The following is a 27,421-nucleotide window of genomic DNA, read 5'->3' on the forward strand; positions in this document are numbered from 1 at the left end:
GAGTTGTTAAGTTATTAAGAGTTAGTAAGATGATTTTTGGGCCAGGTAATACCATTGATCCATAAGAACATAAGACATAGGAGCAGAATTAGGCCACTCGGTCCATTGAGTCTGCTTTGCCATTCAATCATGGCTGATATTTTTCTCATCCCCATTCTCCTGCCTTTTCCCCATAACCCTGATCCGCTTATTAATCAAGAACCTATCTGTCTCTGTCTTAAAGACACTCAATGACCTGGCCTCCATCCTTCTGTGGCAAAGAGTTCCACAGATCCAGTTATTCTGCTGCAGCTGGTTTTGTAGGATTCTTAATGAAAGATCGATCCCAAACACATTCGACACATTATAAACAGAAAGGCATTTGTATGAAGTTTGTGAAACGTATGGTTCTAAGCCCAGATCTCCAAATAATAATGCCAAAGTTCTTACAATGGTATTTCACCAGTTTAAACTGTGCAACTTCCAAATTTCAAAAAACGTCTTCCCGATTCACCTTTGTGAGAGACGGTTTATATTTAAAAATGGTGTTACTTCATAATTCATGGATTTTTAACTGAAACTGTAATAAGCAAAAACGGAAAATGCTGGAAAATCTCAGCAGGTCTGACTGCATCTGTGGAGAGTGAATATAGCCAACGTTTCGAGTCTGGATGACCCTTCATCAGAGCTCCAGCTCCGGCGAAGGGTCATCCCAGACTCGAAACGTTGGCTATATTCTCCCCCCACAGATGCTGTCAGACTTGCTGAGATTTTCCAGCATTTTCTATTTTTATTCCAGATTCCAGCATCCACAGTATTTTGCTTTTTTGAAACTGTAATAAATGCCACTACTTCCCCGAAAGCTGCATCCCGCGCAGTCATTCACCTTTCTGGGATTCCATTCTCTCTTCACCACCACGCTCTCGTCCCCGGTTCTCAGATCTAGTTTCCCCTTCATAATTCACTTAGTTTACAGGGACACTGTGGACTGGAGTTTGGTGGAGTCAGGAAGAGTCGGCAGACCTTTGAAAAAATGGCAGTGGGTTGACCTCGGGTGATATTTTATGGTTTTGGGATAAGCGAGGTAGAAAAATCCTGCCCAGTGAGTTCAAATGCATTCATAGTAAATTTGAAACTGAGTTTAGTAAACCTGGTAGTTTGTGGACTTGGCCATTCTTGCTTCGTCTTCCATACCTGTGGTAACACTTTCACAAAAATATAACATATATTGGGTTTTTTTTGTTTCCACTGGCGGTGCACTTTGCGTATTGCCTCGATATTGGTGCAGATAGCAAAACTCATTCTGTGCCTGAATGAAAAAAAGTGCGAAGCAACGTTGCTTGATAGCACTGTCAATTACACCTCCTGTCATTCTGTTGGTGACTGAGAGCAGATTGATGGGGTGGTCATTGGCTGGATTGGATTTGTCCTGCTTTTTGTAGACAGGGAGGCTTCCACTTTATTTGCCCAGTTTTGTAGATGTCCTGGGGCAGTTTGTCCAGAGTCAGGGCTTGGAGAATTGCAGCTGCGATGTTTCTGGGGCCCATAGATGTTGTGGTATACTGTGTGCTTAGCTGTTTCTTGTAATCAAGTGGAATGAATAGAATAGGCTGAAGCCTGGCATCTTTTATCCACTAGCCTTCATCTTTGGTGTTGTAGTCTTTAATATTCAACTACTCAATTCCCTTCCTACTCAGCAAAACCTTGCATTGTATCCAGTTCTCGTGAAGTGGCAGCTTCAGTTCCTCGCTTGCTTGCACACTTGCTGCACGAGTGCTTTCTTAGGTATGTGAACCTGTTTTTGTTACTAACAATAAATGAGCTGAACTACCTTAAACAGTATTCCTTCCATCGTAACTCCTTTGCTGAAATGCAGTTCAGATATCTGGGTTGTTTCAGTGGCGTATAGCTCAGTGGTAGAGCATTTGACTGCAGATCAAAAGGCCTTGTTTTCTGATCCGACTGCCCCCTTCCTTGTTTATGGGCGGCACGGTGGCACAATGGTTAGCGCTGCTGCCTCACAGCGCCAGGGATCTGGGTTCAATTCCCGGCTTGGGTCGCTGTCTGCGTGGAGTCTGCGCATTCTCCCCGTGTCTGTGTGGGTTTCCTCCGGGTGCTCCGGTTTCCTCCCACAGCCCAAAGATGTGCGGGTCAGATGGATTGGCCATGCTAAATTGCCCCTTCGTGTCAGAGGACTAGCTAGGGTAAATGCATGTGGTTATGGGGCTGGGGCCTGGGTGGATTGTGGTCGGTGCAGACTCGATGGGCCGAATGGCCGCCTCCTTCACTATAGGATTCTATGATTCTTTGAGAAAAAGTTACCTGAACCATATAAAATTAGCCAGGAATGTGTTCCAGAGGCAAAATAAATCTCAGGACTAAGTTGGTGTTGATAAACTTAATTACTCCCATAATTTAGGTAACTGTGTTGCTCTTTACACCACAGACTCAATCTGTAAGGATGACTCTTCTGTTATTTTATAAGTTGATACATTTGTCCAGTGAGTCATCAGCTAACTAATATCGTATTAATTTCATACAGGAGGTGAATTTCATTATTTTTATTCGACTGATGTGTAGCCTGGTTTTGCTTTCTGCAATTACTGTGTTGGAAGTCAGTTGACGATGAATAATTCTCTTTGTATATTGTAGAATTTCTGGAGCTGCTGCAACAGTCTCCTCAGGAATCTGCTGCAAGAGGCTGCTGGTGTGGAAGGAGTCCGCCTTTGTGATGCCACTCGCTGTAAGGATCCCCAGGGTTTTGTTTGGTGGCTGGTTACTCACCTTGCAATGCTTTATGTGTTCGATCGGAATGGAATTACGCAGGGGAAGGTATAGATTCTTGATATGCAAATTCGGTGTACTATTTTTAGATTTGATTAATTCTTTTCCTTGAACTGTTGTAACTACCTTTGCTAAAGTGGTCAGGTAAGGGAAGGTCAACACAGAATATCCTTATTCTGGCTGTTTTGGATATAAAATAATGATGCTCTGTGTTGGAGGGAAGCTACAGTGTTCTTGATCTTGGCAAACCTTATTTGTTGCAAAGAGTTGTTGTGGAGAGTTGAATATTGAAAGTAGATTCATTACGGAACAAGGAGAGTCTGGGAAGGATGGGAAGGGGCAAGAGCAGAATTGCAGGAAACAGGGCAAGGGCCAACTATCGGACATCTCCTCCTGCCTTCCCTGAACCTTGACCCCATGACTAGAGATTAAATTATCATTTTCCAGACTCTCATTGACCTCCTTTCCCCTGGGGATCTACCTACCACCGCTTCCAAAGTCAACCTCCTAACCTTGTGCAACTCGCTTCTGGCAGCTTTCCAGGATCCACTAACAGGACTGTCCTGGTAGGCCCATTTGCCTTATTTCTCCCTGATCGAAGTATTTTAGTTTTCCCTTGTTCATTCGCTCCCCAACTACATTTACCATGCTCCTGATGCCATTTGTCCACTGACCCTTTCCTGTTTCCTGACCCTAATCGTATGCATCAACTTTACTTCCAATTTTCACTCCTCCTTCATCTTCACATGTCGTACCTCAGACTTTTGCTTTCCTCTTCTTGACTCTAGTGTCTCCGTTTCTGGGGATAGGCTGCCAATCAGTAATTACTATAACCTTCTGACTCCCACAGCTACCTTGATTGCAATTCTTCCCACCCTGCTTCCTGTAAGGACTCTATTCCATTCTTACAATTCCTCAGTCTTTATTGCATATGTTCTGACAATACAGCCTTCCTCACTAGGCCTTTTGATGCGTCTTTGCTTTCTCCTCAACCCCTCCACAGTGATTAGCTGATCCCTTGTCCGTCGCCAATGCATTTCACGTACTCCTACTGTCACCCCCCCCTTGTCTTCACCTTCTACTTCACCAGGCTCAACATTCAAGAGAGCATCCTTCACTGCTTCCCCCCCCTGGCAATACCAAACACGTCTTCCCCACCCTTTCATAATGCAGAGCGAGGGGGCGATTTCCTCCGCAACCCCCTGTCCATCACCTTAACCCGGCCACTTTCCCACAGTACCTTCCCATGCTAGCGCACCTCTCCTTTCACCTCCTCATTATTCAGGGCCCCAAACACTCCCTCCAGGGGAACCAGTGATTTACTTGTATGTCTTTCAGTTTATTCTGTATTTGTTGCTGACAATGTGCTCTTCCCCACACTGGGTAGATTAACGGCAGACTGTGTGATCGTTCTATGGAACATAAAAGTGTGATCCTGAGTTTCAGGCCAGTTTAATTTACTGGCTCGTTTCCATTCTGACTTTGCTGATCTTGGCCTCTTGCCCTGTTCCATTGCAGCTCAATGGAAGCTCAAGAAACAGCACCATATCTTTCGATTCGGGACCTTCCAGCCTTCCAGACACAATATTGAGTTGAAAACCTTGGACCACAATCACTGCTTTTTTTTGGTGCAGCTCATGATTCTGCTGTTGCCATTTACTGTCCCTTGAGACACCCTTGATTACTTGTTGCACTGCCATTCCCTTTTGCATTTCACCATCATCTCTTTAGCCATTTAATTGCCAGTATTGCCTTCCCCCCTATCACATACCTTCCCTTTACTTCCTTCCCAAAATCTTTCTCTGCACCTGTGCATGCTTCAATCCAGTTACATCTCCACCTTTTTTCCAGTTTTGATGAAAGGTTTACAACCTGTTTCTCTCTTCACAGATGTTGCCTGACCTCTGAGTATTTCCAGCATTTACTGTTACTTAAATAAAAATGCTAAAACAGAATCAGGTTATGTTATATGCATATTATGTTACAGTTATGTAAAACATTGGTTAGGCCACATTTGGAATACTGTGTCCAATTCTGGTCACCACACTACCAGAAGGTCATGGAGGCTTTGCAGGGAGTACAGAAAAGGTTTACCAGGATGTTGCCTGGTATGGAGGGTATTAGCTATGAGGAGAGATTGAATAAACTGGGATTGTTCTCTCTGGAAATATGGAGAGATTGAATAAACTGGGATTGCTCTGCCTGGAAATATGGAGGCTGAGGGGTGACCTCACAGAAGTTTATAAAATTATGAGGGGCATAGATAAGGTGAGCAGTTGGAAGCTTTTTCCCAGGGCAGAAATGACAACTACAAGGGGGCACAAGTTCAAGATAAGGGGGGAAAGGTTCAGTAGAGATGTGCAGGGGAAGTTTTTTACGCAGAGGGTGGTAGGGACCTGGGATGCACTGCCAGTTGAGGTGGTTGAGGCAGACATGTTCGCGACATTTAAGACTTACCTGGATAGACACATGAACAGACGGGGAATGGAGGGATATAAGCGGTTGGTCTAGATAGGACAACGTAATCAGCGCAGGCTTGGTAGGCCGAAGGGCCTGTTCCTGTGCTATACTGTTCTTTGTTCTATATTGTTACTATATCAATGGTTATGGAGGCTGTTAGGAGAAATTACAGTATTTTTCATTGATGAAAGAGCAACTGTAAACTCTTATTAATTCTTTCATGGAATGTGAGCATTGCTGGCTAGGCCAGTAATTGTCTCTGATCCTTAACTGCCCTTGAGAAAGTAGGTAGTGAGCCGCTTTCTTGAACTGCCGCAGTCCTTGTGTTGTAGAAACACCCACAGCTGTTTGAGAGGCATTTTCAGGAATTTGACCTAGCTCCAGTGAAGAAATGGTGATATAGTTGCAGATCAGAATGGTGTGTGGCTTGGAGGGGAACTTGGAGGTGGTGGTGTTCCAATGTATCTACTGCCCTTGTCCTTCTAGCTGTCTTTCAGCGTGATATACTATTGGTGATTTAGAATAAGAGTAATTTTATGTTGTATCTGTATTTTTGTTCCTCATTTGTTTATCTGGGAGGAATATTGCATCTCATGCAGTGAAACCCTGTGAATGTCACCATGGTCCTCTTCACTTTTCCTACAGTCCACTTGTAAAGCAAATTAGTAGTTTTGTTAAGTCTTTGTTTACTGATGGGAGTATTCTCAGTTGAGAGGCAGAGCAGATTATTAGTTTTCCGTTGCCTGTTCAGCGGCATTCAAGCACTTCCTCAAATGCAAATTAACTTCTACCCAGGCCCTCATACAATTGCACGTAATATTCATGCCTGTAATATAAATTTTTGTATCTGACAGACCTTTACAGGAGATCCTTGTGTTTTGATTGAAACTTGTTGTGTAGTGGCACATGTTACTCTGAGATTCTGTCACAATATTGAAAATGTCAGTAACATCACATTTATGCAATATAGCAGATTCAGATCAAATTTTGCTAATGTGTGCAAATGCCTTGTGGTGCATAAGAAGTATTTTATCCATTTGTTCCTGTCAAATGAACATAACAAAGAGAACGTATGATGGTATTGTATTCCCAAGAGAGTAAGATGTATTCTATGGTTGAAAGTAGATTTGTTCAAATAATGAATTCCCAATCTCCGGTATAGTACCTGAGTTGAAGACGGACCTTTCCTCAAGAGAGCATCCCACCCTGTCCCCTTCCAGACCAAAGAAAATGAATGGTTGAGGAAGTCCTGGGTATCCGGAAGGGGTTTGGTCGGAATGTATCAGTGTTGAGTTGGCAAGCGCATAAACTGAAGTCTGCAAAAAATCGAGACAATTAATCTAAAAAAAACAAGTATAAGACCATAAGATTTAGAAGCAGAATTAGGCCATTCGGCCATCAAGTCTGCTCCACCATTCAATCATGGCTGATAAGTTTCTCAAACCCATTCTCCCGCTTTTTCCCCGTAACCTTTGATCCCCTTACCAATATAGAACCTATCTATCTCTGTCTTAAATATACTCAATGACCTGGCCTCCACAGCCTTCTGCGGCAATGAACTCCATAGATTCAGCAACCTTAGGCTGAAGAAATTCCTCCTCATCTCGGTTCTAAAGGAACATCTCTTTATCCTGAGGCTGTGTCCTCGGATCCTAGCCTGTCCTACTAATGGAAACATCTTCCCCACGTCCACTCTATCCAGGCCTTTCAGTATTCTGTAAGTTTCAATGCGATCCCCCTTCGTCCTTCTAAACTTCGAGTACAAATCCTTAGTCTGTAAGTAGTCCAGTTTTGTAAAAATAACCTTTACAGCACCAATATAAATTTGTCCATTTTCCACATCAATCTTTATAATGTGGCCAATGCGTACCATATTAGGATTGAGATTCATCAAGGAATGTTGGATTCTTACAACTAGTGAGGAGAGAGGAGATGTTTGTGTCATGGGTTCAGAGTTGAAAATAAGTTGTCCTCTGCCCATTGTACTGCCTGGTTAGTATTCTAATAAAGACCTCAATTTCACATTTCCAGAATCTACTAATGCATTTTAATGTATTTGTGCAACACAGAAACAGACTGAAAGCAATTGGAGTTTTACAGAAGAACTTTTGAAACTGTCCTCAAATAATCAGGTATGTAAATACACTTACATGGACTATTTATTTTATAAAGTCTAAACATCTTTCAAACAGCTCTGAAGAACAATCATATTATGTTCGAAATGTTGACTTTGTTTCTCTCTCCACAGAGAGTGCCAGACCTGCTGAGCTTTTCCGGCACTTCTGGTTTTTATTTCAGATCTACAACATTTGCAGCATTCTGCTCATATTACCGTTAGTGATATTGGTTATGAGTAAATGTCAGCCAAGACACTGACAAAGCTCCCTGCTTTTCTCAATACACATTTTGGGTTCATTCAGCCATTTTCTTCTAAATATTTTTGACAACTCTCGTAAGTGAGCCCTTACAACCTGTGTGGAAGGATGCCCTTAGTATAGAGGGAGCGCAGCGAGGGTGTACCAGGCTGATTCCTGGGATGGCAGGTCTATCATATGAGGAGAGACTAAGATGGTTAGGATTATATTCACTGGAGTTTAGAAATCTCATAGAAATTTATAAAATTCTAATGGGATTAGACAGGGTAGATGGTGGAGTCCAGAACTAGGGTCATAGTTTGATGATAAGAACTGAGATGAGGAGAAATTTCTTCACCCAGAGGATGGTTAAAGTGTGGAATTCACTACCACAGAAAGTAGTTGAGGCCGAAATGTTGTCTGATTTCAGGAAGAAATTAGATATAGCTCTTGGGGCTAAAAGGATCAAGGGATATGGGGGACAGGAGGAATCGGGACATTGAATTCGATGATCAGCCACGATCAAAATGAATGGTGGAGGCTTGAAGGGCTGAATGGCCGACTCCTGCTTCTAGTTTCTATGTTTCTATGTGTCCTAGGGAATTTTCATTGCTGCCAATATCTAGGTGAAATATGGTTGAATGTTAAGGATAATGAAAGGCAATAAATTTATACATTATTTCATGTTCCATTAGGTCTTCCTGGTATTTGACAAGTTGTAAAATACAACTAACGTTATTGGGCTTTAAATACCAAATAAAAATTAAAAGCGTAAATGAATAAGTGAACAGAAGAAACATGGCATAGATTTTTAACCCTTTAAATGCCTTCTTCAAGTGCAGCCCATCGAATCTTTGGCATGTCCAGCTTCCCAATTTATTCAGGCCCTCCTATTCAAATTCTGCTTTTCAAATCCAATGCATACATGAGGAATTCCTTCCAGAATTTCATCAATGCCACTTCTGCGAAATTTGAAATGAAGTTTATCATATCTGATTGAGGTTAATGTCTATATTTTCTAAAATTCAGCAACATAAGGAGACAACATCATCCTTCCTCCTGTCAATGTTTTCAGTGAAGAATTAATACTTACAAAGCACCATTCAGGGAATCTGTAAATAAAAATAAGCTCTGAAAAAATGCTACAGAGCTATCCTCCATCTCAAAACATCTTGAGTAGTCCCAATGAAACATTATTTGTGACCATTGTAATGAAGCACAAAATCTTATGTACTTTCAATAAAGATAATGTCTGTGATTATTGTTTGATCCTATCTCTTGACTCTAATATTTTAGACTGGCGTCTTGGAAGAACATTTACGGATGCATGTTCAGTGTTGCCTAACATTGTGCGATCTCTGGGATACTAATCCAAATGCTGTTTCTATACTCTGGGAATATTACAGCAAGCATCTGGTGAGTATAAAATTTGCACAACTGTTAGTAGTTCTGAAACCTTATTGGTGAAAAGATAAAATAATTGCAACAAATCAAGCAGTTGGAATGGTAAAATTGCACTCATTTCAATTTCTTTGTATTATTCTAATTGATCTCCTGTGGAATTTCATGCAGTGTCAAGACTAAGTGTAATTTTCAATTAGGATCGATCAGGGTGCTGGGACTGAATTCAATTGCCATTTTAAAGTCATGCTTTCTGTGCATAGTTTTAGATAACATTTCAATTTTACATTATTACAACAGATCTCCCATGGTGTTGCTCATAATGAGTTAGAAGATATACTGAGCAGGCCCAATGCCTGCTAGTATCAGTCCTTTTTTAAAAAAATCAGTGAAAATGAGTGTAACCCTTGGCAATCAACTCAAATTGCCACATTGTAGGTGCCTGCCGTGTTACAAACCGGCCTTGTTGGACTATCAGCATGCACTCTCTGGAGCTTATTGAGGCTGCATGGAGGCATGGATTGTTTCATTATCTAAAGAATTTCATTGGAGCTGAATGTTCTGCAAATATCAGTGAACATCCCCGTTTTGACCCAATGAAAGATTGAAGGACATTTGGTGACACAACTGAAGGTGGTTGTGTTTAGGACACTACCCTGAGGAGCTCCTGTAATCATGTCTCAAGTCTGAGATGACTTGCCTCCAAGAACATCAGCAATCTTCCCCTCTACTTGGTTGTAGCTTTTTTATTAATTCATTGGGCATGGGTATCGCTGGTTGGCCAGCATTTATTGCCCATCCTTAGTTGCCCTTGTTCAGAGAGCAGTTGAGAGTCAACCGCATTGCTGTGGCTCTGGAGTCACATGTAGGCCAGACCAGGTAAGGACAGCAGATTTCCTTCCCTAAAGAACATTAGTGAACGAGATGGGTTTTTTTGACAATCGACAATGACTTCATGGGTATCAGTAGATTCTTAATTCCAGATATTTTTTATTGAATTCGGGGGAGGGGGTGGGGGTGAAGGTAGGCCACTCTGCCTGTGATCAGTGGGGGAGAAGGGGAGGTCCGCTGCCACTCTGCCTGAGATCAGTGGGGGGGGGGAAGGAGGGTCCGCTGCCACTCTGCCTGTGATCAGTGGGGGCAAAGGGGGGAGGGGCTCGCGATTGGTCTGGTTCGCAGGGGTGTGGGGTGATAAGGGGGTCAGTAATGTTGTGGGGGTGGGGCAATGTCTGTGGGGTCTAAAAGTCGGATCTGAAACACTCTCAGTTTCAAGCTCGCCCAGCACTTGGAATAAATATAGTAAAATAAGGCCCAATGTGTCAACCAACTGAGGTCAGGGTTTTGGCCTAGTCAAGGGGAGATGTGCTCCTAATGATTATATATCTGCATTCTTTAAATAGCTTGGGGACATTGGAGAATGAATTTAACCATTTGACTGATCCCCATTCCCTCTGTTCCATTCAAACAAAGAGAGATGGTGCTAGATGAGAACAACAGAAAGCAAGTTTAAATTTATTTATTAGTGTCACAAGTAGGCTTACATTAACATTGCAATGAAGTTACTGTGAAAATCCCTTAGTCGCCTAAACACCATCACCTGTTCAGGTGCACTGAGGAAGAATTTAACATGGCCAGTGCACCTAATCAGCACATCTTTTGGACTGTGAGAGGAAACCGGAGCACCCGGGGGAAACCAACGCAGACACAGGGAGAATGTGCAGACTCCGCACAGACAGTGACCCAGCTGGGAATCGAACCTGGGCCCCTGGCACTGAGAGGCAGCAGTACTAGCCACTGTGCCACCGTGCCGCCAGTAGAAAGAGAGACCGTGAAGCTTAAATTGCATGAAACAAAGTGGCAACAGGTTAGAGTATCTCTGTACGTGAAATAGAAAATATTTTTGAGGAGTGCATTTATTTACATACACCAAGACTCCTACACTTTCTGGGATTGTCTGGTCTTTATTTGCTCTTGCTGAGCTAGTATATTGCCCCTGTGTCAGGTTGATTTCCACCGACACCATTCTTACAGTTTTTCAATTAGAATCAGCCACATAAACCAACATCTAGACTCTAGAGGCATCACCAATACTGCAGATCAATGTTGACCAATCCTCAATGGCTTTCCCACTGTTTCGATGTATTTTCAGTGGGAATAATGCAATCACTGCAATGAGAGAATTGTAGATTTTAGTTATGAGATATTTCTGCTTTATCAACCTGACTAAAGATCTGGCAAATTTTGCACGTTTCATGTAACCAATGACACTTTGAAGGCGTGGTTTCAGTTTTTTAAATTTGGTTAAGTTATTTTTTGTTTCGCTGTGTATCTTTTTAAAATGCAGGATGAGTTTGAATATACATTTTTGAAATGGTTTGTCCGTTGTGTGTTAAGAGGTCAAGTTGTTGATTTTAATAAGTTTTTTTTAATTTGTGGGTTGCATTTGGATGTCCTGAGTATGGCTGACTGCAATTCACTCTCTTGTCTGCTGTCACAGAATAGCGCCTTCAACATTCCCTGGCTTGGTTTGAAAGGGCTGGCCAGTGTGAGCAAATCTCCTTTGTCTATGCTTGAGATTACAAAGACCTGTTGCTGTGGTGAACAAAGCCCCAATTTGTACCAGTCTCAGAACAGCTTTCAGTTCTTCCTCCGAATTCTGGCCCTGCAGATTACGAAAGGAAAGGGCACAAATGGGACGCACCCGTGGAAACAGCTGAAAGGAAGGTAATAAAGTACGCTGTAAATGAGACGTATTTTTCCCATTACACTCCAACCCACAAACCTTGTTCTGTTAACACTGTCACAAAGACTGCCCCACTATTTTTTTGGTCATTGGCCTGTTTTGGCAGAGGGTTCTTAAGACAGGTGTTAACCTGTTAACATATCGAAGGGGCCAAACACCTAAAAGAAAAAATGGCCTGACTCTACTTTGGAAATGTTTAAGTTCACCCTGACATGCAGGACATTGAATGCTGAAACTGGAACTCATTGCATCCATTTTGCATTCTGCACCTCATTTCTGTTAAGCAATTAAGATTTCTGTTAAGAGATTAGTTTGAGGCTGTTCAACCTCATTTCAGTGAGACCTTTACATCGAGTAAAGAGCGAAAAACCGGCACAAGTGTCAATACACTGCATTAGTTTATTTTGGTAAAGCCGCATGAAACACTGAGCAAATATAAACTTTAAAATTAATTTATCGGATAAAATTAGGTGAATTTCTTTTTCTTCAATCTTTCATGGGACGTGGGTATCGCTGGTTGGGCCAGCATTTATTGCCCATCCCTAATTGTCCCTGACCTGAGTGCCTTGCTAAGCCATTTCAGAGGACAGTTAAGATTCAGCCACATTAATGTGGGTTTGGTGTCACATGTAAGCCAGACGGGATAAAGATGGCAGATTTCCTCCCCTGAAGGGCATTAGTGAACCAGGTGGGTTTTTATAACAATCAATGATAATTGTCATGGTCACCATTACTGAGACTAATTTTCAAATCCAGATATATTAATTGAATTTAAATTCCACCAACTGCCATGGTGGCTTTAAACTCATGAACCCAGAGCATTAGACCGAGCCCCTGGATAAGCACTCTAGTGATATTACCAATATGCCACCATCTCTCTGCTAAAGCGAATTAATAATTTCTAAACCGCTAATTTAGTATCGAGAGTTCACTTCTTTCTGATACTTGTTATTTATCAAACAAAATCCCGCGCCTTATAATTCCCAAGATACTTACTGCAATGAAAAATGAGACACCCGGATACTCGAGTATTGATGTGAAAGTTATGCTTTTCTGAATGAAAATGGTTACATTTGTTAAAACTTATCGTTAATTCGTTTTTCCACGGAATAACATTAGATCTTTGACAGAACAGTTTTTCTGCAAAACTTTCTTAACTCTTAAATTTGTAAATTTGCGATTTTGTTAAGTCGTGTGGTGCAACCTGGAGTTATAGCACCTTCGTAAGGTCATCCCACCTCTTCCACCGTACTGAAAACATTCCAGACGTGCTTCTTAGAATATTTTGCCTGTTTCCATTTCTGCTAAATGAAACTAAGCAACCCCATTAATTTTCTAGGATTTATTCCAAGTTCCATCAGCGAAAAATGCAGGAACTTACCGAATTGGGACTTCAGAACTTCTTCAGCCTTTTTCTAGTCCTTGCAGCAGTGGCCGAGATAGAGGATGTTGTCAGCCGGGTATCCGATCTCCTGGACTTTTTAAAACCTAGCCATCTCTCTATAGCCCAGCAGTCATTGATTTGGAAAGGCTACTTTGCTTTTGTTCTGATGTACGAAGAGAAGAATGTTGACATTAGTGTTCTTGCTACAAAACTGTCAACGAACTTTCAGAATGTAACTAAAGAGTTCTACCTGAAAACCACAGACCACACCCGAAAAGTGACCCTCTGGCCGTTGCTCTCAACATATATTGAAGCTGTTCAGGAGGTATTCGAGACAAGCTCCTACCTGCACCTTTCAGAAGAAAAGCTGTTGAATGAAGGGTTTAGTTTGCTCTACCGTGCCTGTAGGGAATCTGAATTGAACACAGCACTGTCGTTTTTGCAGGTTGTGTTGGCTCGTTTAAGGTGAGTGGACATTCATTTTAATTTATATCTTATGATGAAGGTTTTCCTCAAGTTTGCTCTGCATTTTTCTTTTAGGTTTTCAATGATATCTCTAAAGATACGAATGAATGAAGTTGTCACTGAAGTATTGTTGCTGAGCATCCCATGAACAAATTTGGTGGGCTTTTTTAAGCCTTCGGCCTGGAGATTTTATTGGGCTGTTGGATAATTTAATACTGCATGGTGAATAGGCAATGGTTAAAGCTTGCATTCAGTTCTGAATCAGGAGATAATTTGCCTCCAGAGAACAGATCAATAAGACTTCTGAGAGTCTTTTTGGGAGCAATTTTTAACCTAGATACTTGATGTATGCTTGATAGATTTTATCTCAGTGAGAAGCCAGAACTGTGTTGCACTGATGTCAAACTTGTAGTGTGTATGCGTAGGGCATCCCTGAACGGTGGGCAAGTAATCCAGCAGAGTATGCGTGCTGTAAGTGTCTGATTATTTATCAATCCATATTGTGAATTGTGCAGTGGCTATCATTCTGACTACCATTTTGGGATAATCCACAAATTGACAGGAAGGAGATGGAGTGCCATTCCACATTTTGCTGTTAGTCCACTCCTTTGTTATCTCTTTAGAACGCAGTCATATCCGAAGTGTTTGAAGTTTAATTAAGTTTTTACATTTTGACAGAACTAACTGACATCAGCTGTGACTGAAGTTTTTCTTTAGCAATGAATGTCCTGATGTTGAGTTATTTTACATAGTGCCAGCAACCCTCCAGTTTCAGCCAGTGGACCTTCCTTCGTGGTGGTCTAGGAAATGAGTGCTCATTTGCTACTTCTTATCAGGACACAGTCAAGCACAAACACCCTTTCCAATAGAAGTCATTGGTTCGCGATTAAGTGTGGAAACCCAGATATATTTTTTCCCCATCTGTATTTGGGGTGATTCCAAGGCTTATTCTTTGACTGGCAGGATGAGATCAACACATAACATGTGAGAATCTTCCAATATGTTCTGTTTGCCAGCTCACTACTTGGTGGACTTAATCAGTGAGTCAATGTGTAAATCGGGACAGCTGTGACAGGTTTAAGCCTGTGGATAATGCAAGTTTGGCAGCATAGGGGATAGATACTTCATTCAAACATGTAAGATCCTGAGAAGTCTTGACAGGGCGGATGTGGAGAGGATGTTTCCTCTTGTGGGAGAAATTAGAATTAGGCATCACTGCTTAAAAACAAGGGGTCGCCCATTTAAAACAGAGATGTGACGAAATTATTTGACTGAGGATCATGAGTCTTTGGGACTCTTCCTGAAAAGGCAGTCAAAACAGAGTCTTTGAATATTTTTAAGACAGAAGTGGATAGAGTTTTGGTGAGCAAGAGGGTGATAGGTTATTGGGGGTAGGCGAAGTGCAGATATGAGGTTACAGTCAGATCGGCCATGATCTTATTAAACGGTGGAGCAGCCTCGAGGAGCTGAATGGCCATCTCCTGCTCCTTGTTCATATGTTCGGATGTTCACAGGACACTCTTGGCTGCTGCTTGGCCATAACGGCATGGAACTAAAACATGAATGGTGTGAAACCATCAGTTAACCAGAGTCGAAGTGAAAAGAATTTATTGAGTAGCACAGTAGCAAATCGTGTTTACGTAGTGTCTTTAACATAGTAAAGAGACGCTTCTTGGGGACATTTTCAAACAAAATTTGACACAGCCATACAAGTAGATATTGGGGCAAGTGATCAATAGCTTGGCCGCAGAGGTAGCTATTAATGAGGTTATTAAAGAAGGGAATAGATGGGGAGAGGTTGAGAGAGGGAGTTCTGGAACTTAAGATTTGAGCACTGAAAGCATGCTGCCTATGGTGGAACGGCAAATACTGAGGATGTGCAAGGGGCCAAAATTAAAGGAGTACAGCTATCTCAGTGGGTTGTCAGGCTGAAGACCATCAGCCATAGATGCAGAAGTAGGCCATTTCTGCTCAATTCTGCTCTGCCATTCAGTGAGATTGACTGATCTGATATGATAATGTTGAACTCCACTTTCCCACCTTATCCCCATAACCCTGATTTTCTTACTGATTAACAATCTGTTTATCTCAGCCTTGAGCGTACTTAATGACCCAGCCTCTGCAGTAAAGAATTCCAGAGATTCACTGGCCTCTGAGAGAAGATATTCTGCTTCATCACTGCCTTAAATGGATGACCCCTTACTCTGAGATTATGGCCTCTGGTCCTGACTCTCTCCCAAAGGGAAACAACCTCTCAGCATCTACCCTGTCAAGCCCATTGAGAAACCTATATGTCTCAATAAGATCGCCTCTCATTCTTCTAAACTACGATGAGTACAGGCCCAACCTACTCACTCTCTCCTGATAAGAAAATCCCTCTATACAGGGGATTAACCTAGTGAACCTTCTCTGTACTGCCTCCGATACCAGTATATCCCCCCTTAGTTAAGAGAACTAAAACTCTTCACAATATTTCAGATATGGTCCAACTAATGCCTTATATGGTTTTGGCAAGACTTACCTATTTTTATGTTCCATTCTCTTTGAAATAAAAACCAACATCCCATTTGCCTTCCCTATTACCTGCTGAACCTGCATGCTTGATTTTTGTGATGTGTGCACAAGGATCCCCAAATCCCTCTGTGCTGCAGCTTTCTGCAGTCTTTCTCTATTTAAATAATATTCAGCTCCTTTACTCTTCCTACCAAAGTGCAGAACTTCACATTTTCCTACATTATATTCCATCTGCCAAATTTTTGTCCAGTCACTTAACCTGCCTATAACAGTCTTAGACTCTTCGATGGCGATCTTACCAGCTCATCATGCCAGTCGATCGGTGTGGCAAGCAGATAAGATTGGGTGAAAGGCGAAAAACCGGGCTCGTGCCCAGTTTCTCACCTCTCATAATGTTACCAGCCCTGTTGTGCCGGTGAAATCAGGCGCGATCTGCATTAGATGTTCATTAGCTTATTTTAATAAAATTAGAGATTCCTGGATGCAGTTGTGCTGACAGGTAGTGTTTGTGTCCTCTGAGTGCCAGATAATGACCACTTTGAACAAGAAAAGATCCAAACACCTCAACCCGACTTTCAGCAATATCAATGTTCCTGAGTCCCTCCCACCTGCATCTTTGCAGTCTCCTGTGACTTAGCCAACCATAGTAACAACGCAGGTGCATGCGCAGGACAAAGGTTTTCGGTACTTTTTTCTTTATTCTTTACTTCTTCATGGGACGTGGGCGTCCCTGGCTGGGTCAGCATTTGTTGTCCATCCCTAATTACCCCTTGAAATGAGTGGCTCACTAGGCCATTTCAGAGGGCAGGTAAGAGTCAACCACATTGCTGTAGGCCAGACCAGGTAAGGACAGCAGATTTTCTTCTCTAAAGGACATTAGTGAGCCCGATGGGTTTTTACGAGAATCGACAATGGTTCCATGGGGTGGCACAGTGGTTAGCACTGCTGCCTCACAGTGTCAGGGACCTGGATTCAATTCCCCGCTTGGGTCACTGTCTGCACATTCTCCCCGTGTCTGTGTGGGTTTCCTCCAGGTGCTCCAGTTTCTTCTCGCAGTCCAAAGATGTGCAGGTTAGGTGAATTGGCCATGCTAAATTCTCCCTCAGTGTACCAGAACAAGCGCCAGAGTGTGGCGACTAGGGGGATTTTTACTGTACCTTCATTGCAGTGTGAATGTAAGCTTACTTGTGACTAATAAATAAACTTTACTTACTTTACTTTACTTTCCATGGTCATCATTAGACTTTTAATCCCAAATTTGTTTTATTGAATTCAAATTTCACCATCTGCCGTGGTGGGATTCGAACCCGGATCACCTAGAGCAATGCCCTGAGTCTTTGGATTACAAGTCCAATGACAATGCCACTACACCGCTGCCCCCCTGTTTTAAAGAATGACTCACAGCTTGACCTCTCAAAGCCTCACCAAGAGTGGAGCCACATTGGAGCCAGTTTGCATTGGGCAGAGTCCCACGCATAACAGTGAGATAAAATCTCTTCTGGTGGGGGTTGGCGAATATTGGCCAGCATTCTGGTAGCTTTCTCCTACTTTTCGAACAGTGCAATGGATCTTTAATGTCCACTTGAGCTGGCAGAGGAGGACTTTGTAATAACTTCTTATCCAGAATATGAACGTGTTTCTTAAAGAGCTTAATGTTCTCTCAATCTGGAGAGGGGCTTGATCCCATGACCTACCAACTTGGATGAAAGTACTACCTTTTTTTTAAAGCGTAACAATCCCAGTTTAATTGCAATGTCTGAATGTATGACAGCATCTTTTCTTTGAGAATATACTTACCAATGATGGTATAATGAGGAGTGGGGCTGCAGTGAGATGTGAAGCCATTAGCAAAGTATTTGTTGTATAAAAAGATACCCTGTAATAATAGACTGGCACATTGAATTAAATTTAAATAGTCAGCCAAAGATTGAATGTAATTCACGCAGCTTGACTACAACATACTTTCATATTTGAGACTGAAGTATTTTGGATTTTATTGTGATAGTGTGATTGATAAAATTAAACCTGTAAAATTCAATAGTTGATGTCAGGCTTTTACTGAAGGGTGTATTATAACCAAGAGGCTTATTGTCAAGGTTGGATATGTTACAATCAACATTCGTCTTGTGAGGGATGCTTTGTTAAAATGGGGAGCTGAAAGGAGGTAAAATGGGTCAAACTATGTGTAAGTAAGCATGAAATGAAGAAAAATGACCAAACAAAGGAGAGATTCTCATATTTTCAATGCTATAATTCTCATGTTGTGTACTATTGAATGCTATAGAACATAGAACAGTACAGCACAGAACAGGCCCTTCGGCCCACGATGTTGTGCCGAGCTTTATCTGAAACCAAGATCAAGCTATCCCACTCCCTATCATCCTGGTGTGCTCCATGTGCCTATCCAATAACCGCTTAAATGTTTCTAAAGTGTCTGACTCCACTATCACTGCAGGCAGTCCATTCCACACCCCAACCACTCTCTGCGTAAAGAACCTACCTCTGATATCCGTCCTGTATCTCCCACCACGAACCCTATAGTTATGCCCCCTTGTAATAGCTCCATCCACCCGAGGAAATAGTCTTTGAACGTTCACTCTATCTATCCCCTTCATCATTTTATACACCTCTATTAAGTCTCCCCTCAGCCTCCTCCGCTCCAGAGAGAACAGCCCTAGCTCCCTCAACCTTTCCTCATATGACCTACCCTCCAAACCAGGCAGCATCCTGGTAAATCTCCTCTGCACTCTTTCCAGCGCTTCCACATCCTTCTTATAGTGAGGTGACCAGAACTGCACACACTATTCCAAATGTGGTCTCACCAAGGTCCTGTACAGTTGCAGCATAACCCCACGGCTCTTAAACTCCAACCCCCTGTTAATAAAAGCTAACACACTATAGGCCTTCTTCACAGCTCTATCCACTTGAGTGGCAACCTTTAGAGATCTGTGGATATGGACCCCAAGATCTCTCTGTTCCTCCACAGTCTTCAGAACCCTACCTTTGACCCTGTAATCCACATTTAAATTTGTCCTACCAAAATGAATCACCTCACATTTATCAGGGTTAAACTCCATTTGCCATTTTTCAGCCCAGCTTTGCATCCTATCTATGTCTCTTTGCAGCCTACAACAGCCCTCCACCTCATCCACTACTCCACCAATCTTGGTGTCATCAGCAAATTTACTGATCCACCCTTCAGCCCCCTCCTCTAAGTCATTAATAAAAATCACAAAGAGCAGAGGACCAAGCACTGATCCCTGCGGCACACCGCTAGCAACCTGCCTCCAATCCGAAAATTTTCCATCGACCACCACCCTCTGTCTTCGGTCAGACAGCCAGTTACCTATCCAATCGGCCAACTTTCCCTCTATCCCACACCTCCTCACTTTCATCATAAGCCGACCATGGGGGACCTTATCAAACGCCTTACTAAAATCCATGTATATGACATCAACTGCCCTACCTTCATCAACACACTTAGTTACCTCCTCAAAAAATTCTATCAAATTTGTGAGGCACGACTTGCCCTTCACGAATCCGTGCTGACTATCTCGGATTAATCCGCATCTTTCTAAATGGTCGTAAATCCCATCCCTAAGGACCCTTTCCATCAATTTACCAACCACCGAAGTAAGACTAACCGGTCTATAATTACCAGGGTCATTTCTATTCCCTTTCTTAAACAGAGGAACAACATTCGCCATTCTCCAGTCCTCTGGCACCATCCCCGTGGACAGCGAGGACCCAAAGATCAAAGCCAAAGGCTCTGCAATCTCATCCCTTGCCTCCCACAGAATCCTAGGGTACATTTCATCAGGCCCAGGGGACCTATCGACCTTCAGTTTATTCAAAACTGCCAAGACAACCTCCCTCCGAACATCGATTTCCTCCAGCCTATTAGCCTGTAACACCTTCTCTTCCTCAAAAACATGGCCCCTCTCCTTGGTGAACACTGAAGAAAAGTATTCATTCATCACCTCGCCTATCTCTACTGACTCCATACACAAGTTCCCACTACTGTCCTTGACCGGCCCTAACCTCACCCTGGTCATTCTTTTATTCCTCACATAAGAGTAAAAAGCCTTGAGGTTTTCCTTGATCCGACCCGCCAAGGACTTCTCATGTCCCCTCCTAGCTCTCCTAAGCCCCTTTTTCAGCTCATTCCTTGCTAACTTGTAACCCTCAATCGAGCCATCTGAACCTTGTTTCCTCATCCCTACATAAGCTTCCCTCTTCCTTTTCACAAGACATTCCACCTCTTTTGTGAACCATGGTTCCCTCACTCGGCCATTTCCTCCCTGCCTGACAGGAACATACCTATCAAGGACATCCAGTATTTGTTCCTTGAAAAAGTTCCACTTTTCATTAGTTCCTTTCTCTGACAGTTTCTGTTCCCAACTTATGCCCCCTAATTCTTGCCTAATCGCATCATAATTACCCCTCCCCCAATTGTAAACCTTGCCCTGCCGTACGGCCCTATCCCTCTCCATTGCAATAACAAAAGACACCGAATTGTGGTCACTATCTCCAAATTGCTCTCCCACAACCAAATCTAACACTTGGCCCGGTTCATTTCCCAGTACCAAATCCAATGTGGCCTCACCTCTAGTCGGCCCATCCACATATTGTGTCAGGAAACCCTCCCGCACACACTGCACAAAAACTGCCCCATCCAAACTATTTGACCTACAAAGGTTCCAATCAATATTTGGAAAGTTAAAGTCCCCCATGACAACTACCCTGTGACCCCCACACATATCCATAATCTGCTTAGCAATTTCTTCCTCCACATCTCTATTACTATTTGGGGGCCTATAGTAAACTCCTAGCAACGTGACCGCTCCTTTCCTATTTCTAACTTCAGCCCATATTACCTCAGTGTGCAGATCCCCCACGAAGTGCCTTTCCGCAGCCGTTAAACTATCCTTGATTAACAATGCCACTCCTCCACCTCTTTTACCAGCTTCCCTACACTTAGTGAAACATCTATACCCCGGAACGTCCAACAACCATTCCTGTCCTTGTTCTACCCACGTCTCCGTAATGGCCACAACATCGTAGTCCCAAGTACCAATCCACGCCCCAAGTTCATCTACCTTGTTCCGGATGCTCCTTGCATTGAAGTAGACACACTTCAACCCACCTTCCTGTCTACCAGTACCCACCCTTGACCCTGATACCTTCCCCAATACCTCACCACCCTCACTGACTTCTAAACTACAACTCCCTTTCCCACTCCCCTGACAAATTAGTTTAAACCCCCCTGAAGAGCCGTAACAAATTTCCCTCCCAGGATATTGGTGCCCCTCTGGTTCAGGTGCACCCGCTATGATGTGTATTGTTTATTATTCAAAATTGCTTTCTGAATTATTTTACACAATTGAAGTTTGTCCATTCTTTTGGGTTATAGAATTGGTCAGACCTGTGGTAAAACCAAAAACCAAAAATATTTGAAATTTCAGGTGCCTTGCCAACAAGCTCTGTTTAAAATGAGGAATCAACTATATCACAAATTAAAAGGAAAAGATGAGAGAATGTTAAACAAAGTCAAAAATGTTTGGACGGACTTAACTTATACTCGTGACATCTCCAGTAATATTTATGTGTTTAATAGTTATGACAGTCACAAAAGATTTTTGCCTTCTCTATTTTTGTGACAGAAAACTTGCCCGTGGCACCAAAATCTTTCAAACTGTTGAGAGTTTCCACTTTTCCGTCGTACGTAATTGTTTGAAGACTGTTAAATCACTCGGCAAATTGTAATAGAGGAGATGCAGCTTGTGCCACAGTCATAGCATGTCTTAAACATTGACAGCAAAAAGGCCATTTCAAAAGTATCAGTTACTCAGTGGGAACTTAGCCTGGTTTGAAAATATATTATTCTGTTATACATGATGAGGAATTAAAATAATAAGTAAAACTTGCTGCTCAATCAGTTGGCGTCATCTTCCAGAAGAGATGCTTTGCATTACCACAATGCTCTGCTAAATTAAATTCCCGTTGTCTAATTATAGCTTTCTCTGATACTCCAGAGGCATTTTGGAGCTCCAGCAGTTCTTTGCACAAATATCTTTTTAAAGTGTCTGAGTTTATGCCCATCGTGATTGTGATTGTTTAATGTGTTGAATACTGTTGTAGTCAAATTCTTGTCCTGTCGATGAACCAGGAAAATGTTTATCTGCCCGGTCCATGAAGTATTTCTTAATGGCTCAGATAAGCTTTGTTGAATTATTTCTTCACTGGTGAAAGTATGTGATACCGTGTTTAAGCTGGTGTTTAGATACTATAACATAGATAACATAAAGGGTTTTTTTGGGGATAAATACATTTCTTCTGAAAACTTCCTGAAGAAATTGTGACATTTTAAAATAAAAAAAAGTGGAATTTGAAGTGATTGTGAAGTGGAGAGATCCTTTAGTTGAATTCCATTCTTGATCCCAGGAGACCACTTACATGTAAACCTGTGTGCTAAGCGAAATGTATGTGAATAAAACTGTTGTGTAATTATTTTCGCAAAGCTGAAATTCATGCTATGAAGGCAAACAAAAAAAAGGGGGTTGGGGACGAATGGATCAGCTTCTGCCTGAAGCGGCTTACAAAATTACCCTACCTGTCAGCTGCTGATGGAGGCAGTTGTATACCTTTGTAGAAAGTACATATGTGGAGTTCAGGAAAGGGCCATAGGTTTGTGTTACAGTCTAAGGTATCACAAACTGAAATGCACAAGGACTGAGGGTTGAAAGCAAAGCAAAGTTGAGGTTGTATTTCGACTTGTTGTCTGCATTGTTACTTTATATTTTATCTTTCTGTCCAATCCTTCTCTTCCTTGATTGATATACAAAATAAAAGCAAAATTTACTGCAAGAGTTGACTCTACATGCTCCCCAACAAAGAACAGTACAGCACAGGAACAGGCCCTTTGGCCCACCAAGTCTGTGCCGACACAGATGCTTCTCTAATCTAATATTTTCTTGCCTCTATGTGGTCCATATCCCTCTATTCCCTGCCTATTCGTGTATCTATCCAGATGCCTCTTGAACATTGTTGTAGAATCTGCTTCCACGACCTTCTCTGGCAGCGCGTTCCAGGCATTCACCACCCTGTGTGTGAAAAACCTGCCCCTTGCATCTCTTTTAAACTTTCCCCCTCTCACTTTCAACCTTTGTCCCCGAGTAATTGACCCTTCAACCCTGGGAAAAAGACTCTGACTATCCACTCTATCCAAGCCTGTCATCATCTTGTAAACCTCTATAGGGTCCCCCCTCATCCTCCAAAGCTCCAATGAAAACAATCCAAGTTTGTTCAACCTTTCATCATAGTCCATATCCTCCAAACCAGGCAACATCCTGGTAAATCTCTTCTGCACCCTTCCCAATGCATCAACATCCTTCCAGTAGTGTGGCGATCAGAATTGTACACAATACTCCAAATGTGGCTTAACCAACGTCTTATACAGCTGTAACATGATTTTCCAATTCCTATACTCAATGCCTCGATCGATGAAGGCCAGCATGCCATATGCCTTCTTGACCACCTTGTCCACCTGAGTTGCCACCTTCAGGGAACTGTGGATCTGCATGCCTAGGTCCCTGTGTCTGCTAATATTTCTAAGGGCTCTACCATTTACTGTATACTTTTTTTCTGCAGTAGACTTTCCAAATTGCTTCACCTCACATTTGTCCAGGTTAAATTCCATCTGCCATCTTTCAGCCCAGGTCTCCAGCCGATTTATATCCTGCTGTATCCTCTGACAATCCTCCGCACTATCCGCTACTGCCCCAATTTTTGTATCATCTGCAAATTTACTAATCAGACCACCTACACTTTCCTCCAAATCATTTATATATATATATTACAAACAACAGAAGTCCCAGCACTGATCCTTGTGGAACATCGCTTGTCACAGACCTCCAGGTAGAAAAGTACCCTTCCACTGCTACTCTCTGCTTTCTATGCCCAAGCCGGTTTTATATCCATCTTACCAGCTCACCTCGGATCCCATATGACTTCACCTCCTGTATCAGCCTGCCATGAGGAACCTTATCGAAGGCTTTACTAAAGTCCATGTCTACAACATTTACTGCCCCGCCCTGGTCAATGTTTCTTGTCACTTCCTCAAAGAACTCAATCAAGTTTGTGAGACACGACCTCCCCTTCACAAAACCACCTACCGCTAATAAACCTATTCTCTTCCAGATGTGAGTACATCCCGTCCCTAAGAATCTTCTCCAATAATTTCCCCACCACTGATGTAAGGCTCACAGGCCTGGAATTTCCCAGATTGTCTCTTCTGCCCTTCTTAAACAGAGGAACAATGTTAGTTACTCTCCAATCCTCTGGTACCTCATCTGTGGCTAAAGAGGATACAATGATTTTGGCCAAGGCTTCAGCAATTTCTTCCCTCGCCTCTCTCAGTCTTCTGGGATAGACCCTATCTGGCCCTGGGGACTTGTCCACCTTAATGTTTTTCAAAACCTCCAACACCTCCTCCCTTTTTATCTCAACATGTCCTAGAATGTCAAAATTCTCCTTTCTACACTCACCATCCACCACATCCTTTTCCTTTGTGAATACTGATGCAAAGTGCTCATTAAGGACCTCACCCACCTCATCTGGCTCCACACATAAATTCCCTCCACTGTCCTTGAGCGGACCCACCCTTTCTTTAGCTACCCTGTTCCTCTTTATATACACGTAAAAAGCCTTGATTCTCCTTAATCCAGTCTGCCAAGGACATTTTATGGCCCCTTTTTGCCCTCCTAAGTCCCTGTTTAAGCTCTTTCCTGCTATCTTTGTATTCCTCAAGAGCCTTATCCATTTTCAATTTGCTGAAATTTATGTATGCCTCCTTCTTTTTCACTAAGCTCACAATCTCTCTTGTCATCCTGGGTTCCCGAATCTTGCCATCTTTATCCTTCATTTTTACAGGAACATACTTGTCCTAAATTGTTAACAACTGACTTTTAAAAGACTCCCACATATCGGATGTGGATTTACCCTCAAACAGCTGCCCCCCCAGTCTACATTCCCTAGTTTCTGCCTAATACTGTCTTGGTTAGCCTTCCCCAGTTTAGTACGTTCACAGTGGGGCTACTTCTATCCTTTTCTATAAGCACCTTGAAACTTATAAAATTGTGAGCATTGTTCCAAAAATGGTCCCCCACTGAGACATCAGTCACCTGTCCGGGCTCATTTCCCAGAACCAGGTCTAAGATAGCCCCTTCCCGAGTTGGACTATCTACTTATTGCCTCAAGAAGCACTCTTGGATGCACTGAACAAACTCTGCCCCGTCCAAGCCCCTGGCACTAAAGAAATCCCAGTCTATCTTGGGCGGCACGGTAGCACAGTGGTTAGCACTGCTGCTTCACAGCTCCAGGGACCTGGGTTCGATTCCCAGCTTGGGTCACTGTCTGTGTGGAGTTTGCACATTCTCCTCGTGTCTGCGTGGGTTTCCTCCGGGTGCTCCGGTTTCCTCCCACAGTCCAAAGATGTGCGGGTTAGGTTGATTGGCCATGCTAAAAATTGCCCTTAGTGACCTGAAATGCGTAGTTTAGAGGGATTAGTGGGTAAATATGTAGGAATATGGGGGTAGGGCCTGGGTGGGATTGTGGTCGGTGCAGACTCGATGGGCTGAATGGCCTCTTTCTGTACTGTAGGGTTTCTATGATTCTATGATCTTGGGGAAGTTAAAATCGCCCATCACAACAACCCTGTTGTTTTTACATCTTCTCATAATCTGCTGACACATCAGTCCCTCCACTTCACGCTTGCTGTTGATTGCACCGCACCTGTTCCTGAGTTCTACCCATATGGCCATGATCCCACCAAGTTGTCCTCCTGTGACAGCCTCCCTAATCAGCAAAGCACCACCCCCACCTCTTTTGTCACCCTCTCTATTTTGCCTGAAGCATCTAAATCCTTGAATGCTAAGCTGCCAGTCCTGCCCTTCTTTCATCCAAGTCTTCATAATTGCCACAACATCATAGTTCCATGTAATAATCCAAGCTTTAAGTTCATTCGCCTTACCTATCATACTCCTTGTGTTAAAGCAAACACATCTCAGACCATCTGTCCTATCGTGTTTTGTACACTCTCCCTGTGTTTTATTTCTCTTAGCCTTTCTGGACCCATTCATTGAGTTCTCCACTGCCTCTGTACTCTGTACGGTGGCCCTTTTTAATTTTTGTCTATGGTTTCTCTGCCTTCCACTTTTCCCCTTACTGCCTTTTGTTTCTGTCCCCACTTTACTTCCCTCTGACTTCCTGCATTGGTTCCCATCCTCCTGCCACACTAGTTTAAACACTCCCGCTAGGACATTGGTTCCAGTCCTGCCCAGGTGTAGACCACCTGATTTGTACTGGTCCCACCTCCCCCCGAACCAGTTCCAATGTCCCAGGAATTTGAATCCATCCCTCTTGCACCACTCTTCAAGCCACATATTCATCTTAGCTATCCTGACATTCCTACTCTGACTAGCACGTGACACTGGTCAGACCTTTGAGGTCCTACTTTTTAGTTTAACTCCTAACTCCCTAAATTCAGCTTGTAGGACCTCATCCTGTTTTTTACCTATATCATTGGTGCCTACGTGCATCATGACAGCTGGCTGTTCACCCTCCCCTCCAGAATGCTCTACAGTCGCTCCGAGGCATCCTTGACCCTTGCACCAGGGAGGCAACATACCACCTGGAGTCTTGTTTGCATCCGCAGCCTGTCTATTCCCCTTACAATTGAATCCCTTATCACTATAACTCTGCCACTCTTTTTCCTGCCCTCCTGTGCAGCAGAGCCAGCCATGGTGCCATGAACCTTCTCCTTCAACAGTATCCAAAACGGTATATCTGTTTTGGAGGAAGGTGACCCCAGGGGACCCCTGCACTGCCTTCCTCCTCTTCCTCTGTCTGGTGGTCACCCATTCCCTATCTCCCTCAGTAATTTTTATCTGCGGTGTGACCAACTCACTGAACGTGCTATCCACGACTTCCTCAGCATCGTGGATGGTCCAAAGTGAATCCATCCGCAGCTCCAGAGCCGTCAGGCGATCTAACAGGAGCTGCAGTTGGACACACTTCTTGCACGTGAAGGAGCCAGGGACACCAGAAGGGTCCCTGAATTCCCACGTTGCACAAGAGGAGCATGACACGGGTCTGGGATCTCCTGCCATGACTTAACCCTTCAGTTAACTTACAACAACAACTACAATGCCAAGAAAACAAAGGAAAGGATAACACTTACCAATCACTTACCTGCTGGCTGTGACGTCACCTCTCACTTGCCCTCGAGTCTCCCTCGCAGGTTCGCCTCTCCACTCCCGAAGATGAGCACCTCTTTCC

General features: G+C 43.0%; 1 protein-coding gene across 3 annotated transcripts in view; it reads left to right on the top strand.

Annotated features, from left to right (window-relative positions):
* mms22l (MMS22-like, DNA repair protein) overlaps nucleotides 1–27,421 on the top strand; it is a 152,044-nt gene that overhangs the window by 52,239 nt on the left and 72,384 nt on the right. For all 3 annotated transcript variants that reach the window (XM_078212634.1, XM_078212636.1, XM_078212635.1), the window contains 5 exons: nucleotides 2,632–2,811; nucleotides 7,293–7,355; nucleotides 8,874–8,993; nucleotides 11,476–11,702; nucleotides 13,061–13,570. In XM_078212634.1, the coding sequence (XP_078068760.1) occupies nucleotides 2,632–2,811; nucleotides 7,293–7,355; nucleotides 8,874–8,993; nucleotides 11,476–11,702; nucleotides 13,061–13,570 (1,100 nt within the window). The remainder of the gene's footprint in view (nucleotides 1–2,631; nucleotides 2,812–7,292; nucleotides 7,356–8,873; nucleotides 8,994–11,475; nucleotides 11,703–13,060; nucleotides 13,571–27,421) is intronic.

The sequence above is a fragment of the Mustelus asterias genome, chromosome 5, assembly GCF_964213995.1.
Source record: "Mustelus asterias chromosome 5, sMusAst1.hap1.1, whole genome shotgun sequence".
NCBI classification, from domain to species: Eukaryota; Metazoa; Chordata; class Chondrichthyes; order Carcharhiniformes; family Triakidae; genus Mustelus; species Mustelus asterias.